Source organism: Ictidomys tridecemlineatus, chromosome 5, assembly GCF_052094955.1.
Source record: "Ictidomys tridecemlineatus isolate mIctTri1 chromosome 5, mIctTri1.hap1, whole genome shotgun sequence".
NCBI lineage: Eukaryota > Metazoa > Chordata > Mammalia > Rodentia > Sciuridae > Ictidomys > Ictidomys tridecemlineatus.
The window spans coordinates 143236602-143249851 of record NC_135481.1 but is presented as its reverse complement, the minus strand read 5'-3'; the positions used below and the strand labels follow the sequence as shown (position 1 = coordinate 143249851).

The 13250-nt window shown below is 36.1% G+C and overlaps 1 protein-coding gene across 6 annotated transcripts in view; it reads right to left on the bottom strand.

Annotated features, from left to right (window-relative positions):
• Window positions 1–13250, bottom strand: part of Mctp2 (multiple C2 and transmembrane domain containing 2) — a 220093-nt gene that overhangs the window by 9223 nt on the left and 197620 nt on the right. For 5 of the 6 annotated variants that reach the window (XM_078051223.1, XM_005320102.5, XM_078051225.1 and 2 more), the window contains 2 exons: window positions 11860–11969; window positions 2318–2427 (listed from right to left, as the gene is read on the bottom strand). In XM_078051223.1, coding sequence (XP_077907349.1) covers window positions 2318–2427; window positions 11860–11969 — 220 coding nt within the window. Of the gene's footprint in view, window positions 1–2317; window positions 2428–11859; window positions 11970–12144; window positions 13103–13250 lie in introns of those variants that run through there. The other variant, XM_078051224.1, reaches the window with a different exon arrangement.

Below are 13250 nucleotides of genomic sequence, written 5' to 3'. Positions count from 1 at the left end.
AAATGAATAAGTTTTAATGCAACTGCAGAATATACTTCAGGATGGAAAGACAAGTCTTACATGATGAAATCATGGATTAATTGTCAAGGCATTTGTCCACTCTGTCTTTAATATGCTCACCAGTAAACTATGAATTCCTGTATAGAACGTGGAACCAAATCTCCAGAGGGTAAAGCTCAAAGGGTCACTGCTGGCTTTCAAGATAATGATAAAGTCCATGCTGTTTAATAGTTTCATCCATAAACTGAACAAGAAATAGAGAAATGTTTCACTAAGTAGATGCAAAGAGTTGTTGGAAAGCTGCCAATATCTTGGAAGAAGTCAAAGTGATTTAGGTAAATAGAACGGTTAGAATCCTAACATTGACAAAGGAGGAAATGGTACTGTTGGCCCTCTGTGTCTCTGGGTTGCACATTTGGATCAAAAATACTTGGGAAAAAAACTTACTTCTGTAATGAATGTATGCAGAGATTTATTGTCATTACTCCCTAAACAATACAGCATAACAACTATTTACACTGAGTTTACAGTGTATTAAGTATTATAAGTAAAATACAGGGGAGGATAGGTATAGATTATGTGGAAATACTGTCATTGTACAGAGGACTTGAACATCTGTAGATTTTGGTATCCACAGGGGGTTCTGGGATCAGGGATGACTGTATTAGTCGCCTTTGTGGAGGAAAGGAGCTCTATAAATAAATCAAGTATGTACTAGTGTTTAACAGCAGACCATGGCATTCAAATTAGATAAGCTGTTTGAACAAAACAGTAGCCAAAGAACTGTAATTTTGAATCGCACCTAGTTAGGGACAGACAGCTATATGAAGGTATAAGTTGTAAATGTAGTCAGGAATTGGAAACACAAACACAGACAAACACACACACACACAAAATAACAACTGTGAAAGAAAAAGATTATCCAGTCTATACAGATAATATTTAACATATAAAGTACTCATGGGAATATTTAAAAAAAAAATCCTGCCTTAATCAATGAGCCATTAGAGAGGCCCATGCTCTTTCCTAATGACCAAAGTGCTAGCATTGTTGCAATGTAAAACAAACCTGTGCATGAGAGGACTTTCCCAAGTTACAACAAGGGAGCTTGCAAGGATGCACATTGTCTGAAGCAACAGCAGAGAACCACGTGTTAATTCCTACCCCTCAGGAGAGGGTTAGAATATGTTTTTTTTTTTCTTTCCTCTTCCTAGACTTGCAATAAGGTCAGAGGCTTCTTTAGATAAGATTTTCAGCTCTAAATACTGTAGAGAATGATTGGGTTATGTTCTCAAAGTCCTTCTAGTTAGTTCTAGTAATTTTATGAGTTCTATTTTTCCCATGACTCTTCCCATTTCTGAATGTCCACCTTTGGCTTTCCTTGTGCACAGGGTTCTACCTTTTAGGTGAAATCCCTTGTAGGGATTCTTATAATGGTTCTAGAAAAGTTGCAGCTTTAATCCAGCATTTCCAGGCTCTCTGTCCATGCATAAAGATGAGTGTATCTCACCACAGACTCTCATTTTTGTGACTTCCCTGAACATCCTGACATAGGAAGCTCCCTGCAAGTAATGGGGGAGGAGAGCTCAGCAACAGTCACAAGACAAAGGCTGCCAAGTCCCCAGTCATGTAGTGCAGTGCATTCTCCTTACATCAAGCAGGGGCCACCCAGCAACAGACACAGAGATCCACAAAGTTTCATGAGTGTGAAGTCAGGAAATTTATTTCAAGTTTGATATTTTTATGTTTTTGTTTCTCTTTTTTTAAAGCAGCTAAACTTGTTAAGCATCCCATTTCCCCTGGTAAACAACAGCTTCCTCTTTTTTTTAAGGAACTGATAAATACTCACAGAATGTTCCCTCCTTCACCCCCACTCCTTCTGGATTTAAGTCCACTAGAGACAAAGGGTCAGGAGCAACCTGGCAGTGATCAGATCTACTTTGACATTATATAAAGGGCAAGATGCAGGTGTGGGCTCCTTGTTTGAACCACAGTGTTTCCAGAAAATTACTGGGCCACAAGCAATATATTATTCAAGGGGATTTATGACTGGCAAATCCCAAAGGGAAATAGCATGCACCATCACATTTTTATTTGATCACAATTATGCAAGGGGCCTATAAATATCCACGCTGATCCTTCACTCCACTGGCCTTTCCAGGGAGGTCCTGGAAGTGTTTGTTCCTCAAATGCTTTCCTTAATCTCCTGTTTAATTGCCAGCAAGAGCACATTTAAAGTTTATAGTCACACTTTAAAAATGAGTAATTGGTTCTTACCTGAAATTGATTGCTAGCAAAAGGACCATGTCAAACTTACCCCAGATTAAAATGATGTAGCGCAGTGGGATGAAGTACAAAGTGATGGTGGCCACGGCCAGAATCAAACAGGCCAGGAATGAAAGGAACGGGACCGTCCAGTTAAACGTGCTGTAGACAAACCACATAAATTTTATTTCCTTTGATGCTCAACGACTTCTGGAGTTACCTTGTCATATGTATTTCATGCTCAGATGTATAAAATGTCTACTTAAAATTATTTTTTATTAAATACTTGCAGATACATATTAAAACATCACACTGTGTTAATGCCGAAATGTTTGAAGGTAAAAATGATTAGATTATGAAAGCTATAACCCCTCTAGTGGATTAATTCTTTTGATGAACTAATAATTTGAAAAGACTACTCCAGGCAATAGGATGTGCCCAGAGGAAGTAGGTAGCTGGGGGCATGCCCTTGGGGATTATATTTCTTGTTTTCCTGGCTGCTGCTCTCTCTGCTTTCTGGCCTCCTTGAGTTTAGAAGCTTTCCTCCTTCCATCATGCTCTTCTGCCATGGTGATCTGCCTCACCTCAGGTCCAGAGCAATAGAGTTGGCTACTGTGGACTGAGCCTCTGAAACAGTAAGCCTGAATATACCTTTCCTTTGCCTAAAGTGTTTCTGTTAGGCATTTTGTCCACAGGGATGCAAAGCCATCACAACTCTCAGTGATTTAAAAACTGTGATACTGCCAAGATGGCTCTATGCATGGAGATCTTCAAAGCTTTGGTGGACTTCCTTTCAAATCAATATTTCTGTCAATGAAATACATAGTTGTAGATATTTTAAAAAGATTACTACGGTGCTTTCATGCTTCTGCATTCTCTAATATCTTCTGTTTAGAACTTCCAAGCTCATTTACTCTAAAAGGCAGAAATAAGGTGCTCTCAAATGGGTGGGGGGCATTGGCTACAAACCATCACACCACTAATCAAAGGTATGATTTACCATACAGTATTTTCATGGGGCTCTTTGATCCTTTGATTACATGCATGGCTTGTTTGGTCTTGAAGACCTACACCTTGGGATGTGGAATTCCATATAATGTAAAGATTCTTGAGTAGTCCTAAAAATAGAGCCCTACTTAGGATACCCAGAGTAGTTCTTCTTACTAATCTTCATCTTCCTATACAAATTTACATGTTTACTCTTTGCCTTGTACTAAAAATACCAAGAGGTAAAGATTTCTTCTGTTGTCTTTTGTATAAATTGAGGCAAGAATTTGGGCAATTTTGGAGGAAGTAGGTTATCTATCAGGCATTAATTTGTGCTAGTACTGAACATATATTTAAACTGCAATGCTCTTACTAATTCTGCTAAGTAAGTATTATCCCCATTTTACAGATGAGCACACTGAGAGGCTAATTTGTATATAAACAAAATTCCATCAACAGTATAGAATTAGGTACCTCACACTCTTAAGACTATTATCAATATTTCATCTTTGCCCATGGAGATAACATTTGTGTATGCATTTAATTTTTTCTTTAAATTATAAGTAGATTTGAACAACTTTTAATATGCTTGTTGATGATTTTTATAGAAGTTATTAAGAAATAAGTTATTTCCTTGCTCAGGGTCACAGTGTATAAAAGCATCAAAAAAAGGAGTTTACAAGCTGAGTTACTTTGGGAAAGTGACTACATCAATCTGAACTATAATTTCCTCTGTGCAAAATAGAAACAATAACACCTATGTCATAAATTTTGTTAGAATTAAATAAGAACTTGCATTTCAGAAGTTAGTTCAGTATTTGGCACATTATAAAATCTCAAAAAAAAAGGGGGGAGATGCAAAGGCAGTTACTATTTGTGAATTTTCCCTGAAGCTGTTTTGCTTGACTTTGTCATAAGTGTTTTAAAATACGTCTTTGGATGGTAAAGTAATTGGTCCTTTCTCATGTTTGTTATCATATTTTTACAGTTAGAGGCTTTGTCTGTATTGTAACTTAAAATATTACCAAACTTAACACTGATTTTCCTTTTCCATTCCAGGATTTGGCCAGTCTTAGAAGATACCTTCCTGAGTTTAGTGCAATGATGAAAACATTTTATAAAAATCACTGTTTCCCATACTCCGTGAATATGACATCTTTGTTACTTGTCATAGACTTGGTTGATTTTTATAATGGATGTACAAAAAATATTAAGTTTGACACTTTTTTGCAATTTTAAAAAGTAAAAACATGAGTAGCAGATCCTGAATTGAATTTCCACATATATGTTCAATCCATTTCTGTTCTCTCTCTTCTAGAGTAGAACATTTTGGATGGCAAATGAGCAGTATGTATTCTAAGGAATTTAACCTGCAGTCATCTTTGCCAAAGGCCAAAGAGGCAGTACATGAATGTCTGCTCCAAGCTGGTTTATAACACATACAAACAGGAAACCTCATTATCATTAAGGGGGGAATCTCTAGAAATATATAAAGAAAAAGAATTGATAAAATACTCTAAAATACTACACAAATTTTAAAAACTGATATGATCTCCACATTCTACCATAACGGCTCAAAACTAGAAAAGTGGAAAACAAATGCAGAAATAAATGTGCATATAATGATCATATAATCATTACTAAATATATACAAGTATCACATGTATAAGTTTATCATACTGAAAAAGAATATGAGGATTTACTCCAAGTAACTAATTCCAGTTAACAGTTGCTAAATATGATGGGGTTGGGGGAGAGAAAGAAGAAGGTAGAATGGGAGACTTGGTTGATTTTTATAATGGATGTACAAAAAAATAAATATTAAACTTGATACCTTTTTGCATTTTTTAAAAGTAAAAACATGAGTAGCAGATCCTGATTCAAATATGCAGCTCTTTAGTCACCTCTGATGATTATTTATTAACCTGATAGTTTATAATTTGAAAATATCTGTTCCAACGCTCATGAACTGTAAGCATAACCACAAGCAATGTACTCAACTTCTCTGTGCTTTACTTCTCCCATTTGTAGGATGAAAATAACATCTTCCCATCCTCTTGTGGAGATGTTGAGGAGATCAATGATTTAATAAATAGAAAGCATGTAAAACAATATCTGGCACTTAGTAGGTATTCAAGAACTGTCCACTGCCCTCATTTTTTTGTCATTGCACAAAAGTGAAGAATATGAAAATGGATTATATCAGGTAACATTCTGAAAACGGAAAATAATAAAAGCTACAAAATATGTAATATTACTTATTTTGTCAATAAAAAACGAAGTTCATTAATAAAACAACCAACTTGATTTTTAACTAAAAACCATGCTTTCTGCCGTTTTCTACATCTAGAAAATTACTTTTGAGACATACATATTTCTCCTCCTAGCAATACACCTTTAAAAATACGAGATAAATAGCCATCATTACACAAATATGAAAATAAGAAAATAGAATAAAAAATAAAATTGTAATAACTCTGAGGTAATGAAGCTTCAAAGTCAGTTTTCACTCTAATAACTTCTGCCAAATATTGGGATTTTGAGCTTCTGTTACCAGCATAGTGCATGGGGCACAGGAGGTAAAGCCTAAAATATCCTCAAAAAAAAAAAAAAAAAAAAGAATCGAATTGGGAACCACTGAATAAAGTTGATGTATGCAAGGTAAAGAGGAGTGTGAGTGAAAGAATGAATGGAAGGAAGGGAAGAAAAGAAACTATCCGTGAGTAGACATAGAGAACTATGCCTGTTGTCACTTTAGCACAAGCTAGAAAGGGTTGCCATCTAAGATTATGCTACCAGTGTAGACTGAAAAGCTTCAAGTATAAACTTTAAGGAAGACAAAATGATCCCATGTTGATAATATCCCAAGGTCACTCAAGAAATAATCATCCTGGGCCCAGCATGGTGGTGCACACCTGTAATCCCAGTGGCTTGGGAGACTGAAGCAAGAAGATCGCAAATTCAAAGCCACTTTCAGCAACTTAGGGGAAGTCTGTCTCAAAATAAAAAGGGCTGGGGATATGGCTCAGTGGTTAGGTGTCCCTCCCTTCAATCTCTGGTATCTAATAATAATCTTCCTTAGAGATGTGCAATATCAACCCAGATATTTCAGTACTCCTCACATAAAAATCCAAAGAATATGAATTCACAGTCACATATGCAAAAAAAACATGGCACAATTAGAGGAACAACAGCAGACAGCAAATTCCAAAGTAAAATACTGCAGGTAGAGATCCAAACCAATATATTAAATTAAATATTTAATATGGTAAAAGTCAAACTAGGGAATGAAAAATGACCAAGAAGCATTGAAAAATGAAAACTATAATGATTACAGTTAGAAATTCAATGAACTAAACAGAAGTTTTGCATAGGAATCTAGATAGTGCAAGATCATGCAAAAAAAAAAAAAAAAAAATACTTAGCATCACAGAGCCCAAAACAAGGAATGATAGCAAAGAGGTTCAGAGACAAGGAACACAGACAAAGAAGGTTTCAGACAATTTTAGACCATGGGAAATCATGCTCTTAACGTAGTGTGGCAACTGAAAGAATAGCAAGAGTGCGTTAGTGTTTCCGTTCCTAGGAAATAGAGGGAAAATGTAGAACATAAAGAGCAAGGATGAAGAGGGTACTTAAAAATCACAGGTTTAAGTCTATAAAAGAACACAAACTCTGAATAGACTACATGGTACAACTTGAAGTTTGTGATTGCCAGGTACAGGACTGAGATCTGAAAAAAAGTATGTTTAAAGGGAAAACTGGAAAGGTATTTATCAGGAAGTAAAAGAGGAGGTGACAAAACTACATGAAAAATCAAGAAAACAGGAAAGTTTTATTAGTTTTAAATAGGTTCCTTCATATTGATAAATAATTCAAGAAAATATGAATACTTGGACACATAAAAACAAAATAACAGCTTCAAAAACATAGTAAGCAAAAACAAAACCTCAGAGAAAGATAAATTCACAACCACAGTAGAAGGTTTTAACACAACTCTAATTGATAGAGGTAGCCAACCAAAGTCCAAAGATACTATACATGTAAAAGGTCTGAACTTGAGAAAACCTAACAAGCAGATAGCACAATAACCCAATAATCTACTTTTCAACCTTGAATAAAAATATGCAAAAGTAGGCCATAGTTGTATCGCTATTTTGTGAACTTAAAGTAATTAAACTAAAAACCAGAAATAATAACTAGAAAATTCCCAAAGTGTATTGGAAATTAAGTAATACACTTCTTAGCCAAGAAAGAAATCAAACTAGGAATGGCTTTACTTACATTTGAAAAAAAAATTATATTACTACATGCCAAAATGTTTGACATGGAATAAAAGTTGTGTTTACCAAAAGTCACAGAACTTTAAACCTTTACATTAGGAAGAAACATTGAAAATAAGTGACTTAATCACCAATGTTAAAGAGGTAGAGAAAGAATATACATTAAGGCCAAATAAAATGATGGAAACAGAAGATGAGCATAGTAATTGCTGGTTCCTTCCAAGGACTGATTGATTTAAATGTCTGTCAAGAAGAAAAGAGTGTCTGGGGTGGGGTCAGGGGACAATAAAAATCACAACAGTAGACCAGCTACAGATTTTGATAAGTTACAACATATAAATAAAATGGACAGACTCTTTAAAAATTACAGGCTTCAGGCTTACATAAACAGATGAGAAAAAAATGGGAAAAACACATGAAGAATATATAACAACCTGAACATTTAATTAAAAACCTCAGAAAGAAAACTGCAAGCCCAGATACCTCACCAGCAAAACTATCAGGTCTTACAGGAAATGACTCCAGACTTACACACAATTGCTTCCAGGGAATAGATAGAGGACAGTCCATCCAACCTTGTTTTATGTATTTAAAACCTTCTGTATATGAGGGATTTTCACAAATAGAAATTTATCAATCAATTTCATTAATGATTATAGCTACAAAAATACTAAGGGGGCAGAAATAGTAAATAAAAACAAGCACTATATGAAGGAATTTTGTAACAGAAAAAGCTGGATGGTTGAATATATTCCAGCAATGTAGATTGGCTTTATACTTGAAAAACAATCATTATATTACACCATATTTAAAAAAAAATGGAGGGAGGCACATATGATCCTCTCCAAGAATGCAGAAAAAAAGAAGTGTTTGACAAAACTGAACTCACATTCATGATGTAAAATTCTGAGCAAACTAGGAATAAAAGGAAATTTCTTTAATTAGATAAATCATCTTAACAAAAACCAAAGCCAATATCATTCTTAAGGGTGAACTGTTGAGACCTTTCTCTCTGAAACTGCATAAGAAAGTGAATGCCTGTGAGCTCCAATTCTGTTCAGCATTGTCCTATAACTACAAACCAGCAGTATTGTAGGGCTCAAAAATTAAAATGTGTAAGGACTGGAAAATTGAAAATTAGATGATATGTTAATTTAATAGATAATCCAAAATGATCTTCCTAAGAAAATGATGATAACTAAGTTTACCAAGGCTATTAGATATAACGTAGTCAATATAGGAAAATTAACTTCACTTCTACATATAAATAAGAGGAAGAAAATAATGCCAAACAAACCAAATCTTTAGGACTCTATCTCACAAAAAAATTCAGAGTTCTATAAAGAAAAATATAAAAAGTACACAGATAGAAATGACCAGAAGGATGGAAGAAGACAACAAGTTTATCTATGAGCAAACTTAAATTTTGTCACCATACCAACTTTCTTCCAATGGGTGCCATCCTAATAATGATACAAACACAGTTCGTGTAAGATAAGTCATATAGATTTATGTTGGATGCAAGAAATGGAGTTGTGCATCAGAAGTCCTGACAGATTTGTCCTCCCAACAGCCAAGTAATAGACTTTTCCCCTCAGTAACCCACAACCTTAAAGTGCTTTCAAAAACTCAGGTGTTGTGGGGGTGGGGTAACATTCATTGGGTTTAAAACACAGAGGAAGAAACTCAAGGCAATTTACAAAGAAGAGTATGTTATTAAAACATGCCATCCAGAGATAGATTCCTAAGGATGTATGCTTTTATGTTATTCTCCCCCCAAAAAAATTTCTCTAGGAATAATTGTCTTTTCCAGTTTACAGTGAAAGACTTATCCAATATCACTTACTCCCTGTCTGACAGAACATAAAAAATCTGAACTCAAAATCTTGGCTCCAGAGCCACGGTTCATTTTTTGCCATGTCTCCTACATGGTATCTTCCTCACACGTGTGTAGTTTTCACACTCGCTTATGAATGCTTTCCTTACACCTGGTTGCTGGTTCCCTCAGTGGTCTTTCTGTCTCCGTTACTTTAGGCATGTTATTCTCAAACACAAAATCCAACCATCAGTCATTCCCAATGGCCTTCCACTGGGAATGTGATTTCAGCTGCTTTCCCACCTACATGGGTGAGGATTTCACAACATCAGTGATAGGGAGGACAGTAACTTCAATTCATATGAATGTACCTTCCAAGATTTATTCTGGAATATGTGTAGAAATGGCTTACTCTGGCCTTAATCTCATCTCCTCCATGGAGGTGACTTTGCCACTAAAGGTTTGAAGCCATCACTCAATGATGATAAAACAGACAATATACATCACTCTTTTGACCCATGCTCTCTACTAACATAAATGCTGCAAGTTGAATAAATGTTTCAGTCAGACAGATCTGTATATTTAAAATGTGCCTAATATTAGAGAAGCTGATTAGAGAAGGTAGAGTAGGAAAAAAAAGAAAATAGTTTATTATTCCATGCAAATATAGCCCCACTGGGTTTCTCCCAGTTAGTGGCAGGGAAGCCTTGCTCTGAGAGTTTTATGTAACTGTGTTTATTTGCTAGTTGCCAAAAGTTGGGTAAAAGTCTTCCTGGTTCTTGAGCACTGAATTCCATTAGAGTTACACATGAAATCCCTCTTGAATGCACAGCAGGGACTCTAAGGTCACTATAATCATGAATGGCCAAAGAATTAATAGGAGTTGAGCCGTATGAGCCTTCCTGTGTTGCAGCTGGGCAGAACAGAGCCCTGTTGATGGGTTGAAAATGCATCCCAGACATGGTCGCTGCAGCTGTGCTGGGCACAGCTGCCCCTCAAAAACACCGTAGAGTCCAGAGTCTGTTTAAATCCCTCTGCCCTCTTCTCTCATCAGACACATTTCCTTTAATGTTATCAACTGCACAACAGCTACGCTTGTGTTTTAGAGACCTTTAAGAATGGACCCAGTTTTACCAAACCACATGATCTTCCTTCCTCGGCCTTGCCCCCAATCCACATCCTCTCGCCCTCCTTGCTGCCAGTAGTTCATCTTTTTTTTTTTTTTAATTGACTTTTTCCATCCCCTGAAGGTCCTGCATGAAACACCTCATCTCCAGGCATTGCCATCTCTATCCTCTATGGCAGGGACATACTGAGTCCTCCATCTTCCTGTATCTACCTGTCTTTTGCTTTGAGCTGGTGCACAAGGGCTCGCACTTACTGAAGGCCCCACTCCTCCATTCCTTGCCCAGTTATCTCTTCCTATTCTTGCAAATACTTATAAGTTGTTGCTGCTTCAACAACTGTTCCTTTGCTGTGTCCCCTGCGTCCCTTCTGGGGTGGGTCAGTCTTCTTCAGCAGCCTGTCTTACCTCGTTCCACCACCAGTGCTACTGAAATCTATTTGGCAATTAGTGATTTTCCCCCCTCATGTAAAAGCAGAAAATAATGACACAATAGTATAATAGTAAAGAGAAATGACCAATAAATAAGATAAGTGTTAATTCTTAGAACATTCCTGGCACAATTGTGGATTAAAGGAGGAAAGAAAACCTCCCGTTTTAATGGTACCAAATGAAGAGCATGTAATACAGATTTTAATGTGTAAAAAGAACATGAATCATAGTCTTAACTTGGACTCAGTTAAAGAAGTTATCACTTATGCTCAAAAATAAAGAATGATTTGGGTTTGATTAAAACCCAGCCTGCCTTCTTTGTAAATAAAGTTTTATTGGAACACATGTAACATACCCAATCATTTATGTATTGACTGTTCTATTTTTATGCTTAAGTAAAAGACTTATGTAGTTGTGTCAGATTATGAAAATATTTACTCTTTGGCCCATTACAGAGGAGTTTGTCAACTCCTATCCTATGCCATGCACATATTCACTGAATTGACTTGGTGTCTACCCATCATCTACAGTGTTAATATTGTACAATTTTTTGGAGAATTGATTGAAAAAATTTCACAGTGTCTTGAGGTTCCGATATAAAAAGTCTCTGTTAAAGCATACTTGCTTCCTTTTTTATTTCTGCAGAGGGCAATTCTATTTTTTTAATCTATAATTTATCACCCAAACCAGGATATTTCTGAAAGTGAAAGAGGACACTATTAATAGTTATGCTGGGACAACTAGTGTAAACTAAGCCATATGGTCACCCAAGTTCTGAGGCACCACCCAACTGTGAAGCTGACAAGCCCAAAGAACAAGCGACCAAAGTCAAACTGGTTTGCACAACACCACTGCTTTTGTTTTTTGCATTTTTCTGATCCCATTCCCCCTTTCTCCCATCATCCTTGTGGGTGGCAAATCTACTTTAAATACAACATATATGCAGAACTTACTTTTTAATTCTTTCTCCAAAAGAAGCTATTTCCTCCAAGATGTTTTGAACAGTGGAAACGATATCTTGTACCATGTAGATTCTCTCAATTAACCCCTTTCTCTCAGATTCCTGGGAAACATGAAAGATATAAATCAGTAACTTCATTTCTCATCATTCCGTTATGGAAATTATTACACCATGCTATAATAACATAGTTTTAACCAACAGAATGATTTCAAGAGATCACATTTTTTCACAACTTTAATGTTTATTGACTCCCAAAATGATTATCTGTTCACTCACCTTTCAGTCATAGTGTCCAAGCTCCATCGTTACCTCAATATCATGTAATGAATGGAAGTCTTTTGGAACCAGGGACTTTAGTTCCCTGTGGACTTGTTGATTGCCTCAGAGAAATCTGCAATTCCTTAAGTATGGCCAACTGGTTTCCTCTGTCCACATAAGGTTACATGTAAATTCATCCCAGCCCTCTTCTATCACAGTCCTTCAGAAATGCTCCCATAGAGACTGAAAGGTCATGTTGGACTTACACATAATATGCTTCCTAGACCTGTGACTTCTGAAACTCTGCTTACCACCCAGACACAGAGCAAGCACAGACAGCCACAGTATATAGTACTAAGGGCTGCAGGCTAACTAATTATGCCTTGAAGGATGCTCAATAGTTTTGATTTCTTCAGAAAGTTGGAAGCAAATATAAGTTCATCTTCCTCAGTTTCCAATTCTTCCCACAAATGAATTCAGCTTTCATGTAGAAAACTTTATATTTTACCCATACTAGATAGCTATAATGCTATAAAAATAGAAATCACTCAAGTGTTTGAGGAAGGATAATTCCCTAGAGAGTTGTAGTTTTACACTGTTTCTTATATTTCGCTGGTATGTGCTAGCTTCCCTGTAATTGGGATTTATTCAATGTCCTGCCTTTCTGAGTCATTGTTGTCACTACACCAGCTACATGAAACCTCAAGCCACTCTACAAAACTTATTTCTTATCTAAAATTTTACTTTGGTTAGAATTATGCTAAATTACTGAACAAAGGCTTCTAAATTTAAGGAGGACATTCCTATAATAAAAACAAATTATTTTCATCCTATAATCCCTGCTCCAAATCAAAATGGAGCCATGAATGGAGTGAAGGAATATCCATCACCCTAAGGATTTCTTGTAAAAGCACCAATGTGGCAGAAATATTGAGAAGTACATGCTTCCTTTCTTGCCTCTGCCCTCGTTTGTGAATCTGGAATTGAAACAGACCAAAAAGAGAATCAGGGGTTTCATGCACCTTTGCCAGCCTCTCTCTTGTGAAGTGTGCTGGTTGGGTGTTTAAATACAATATACGTGCAGAACTTTTGGTAACTTCCTGCCATCTGGCCTACACTTTTATA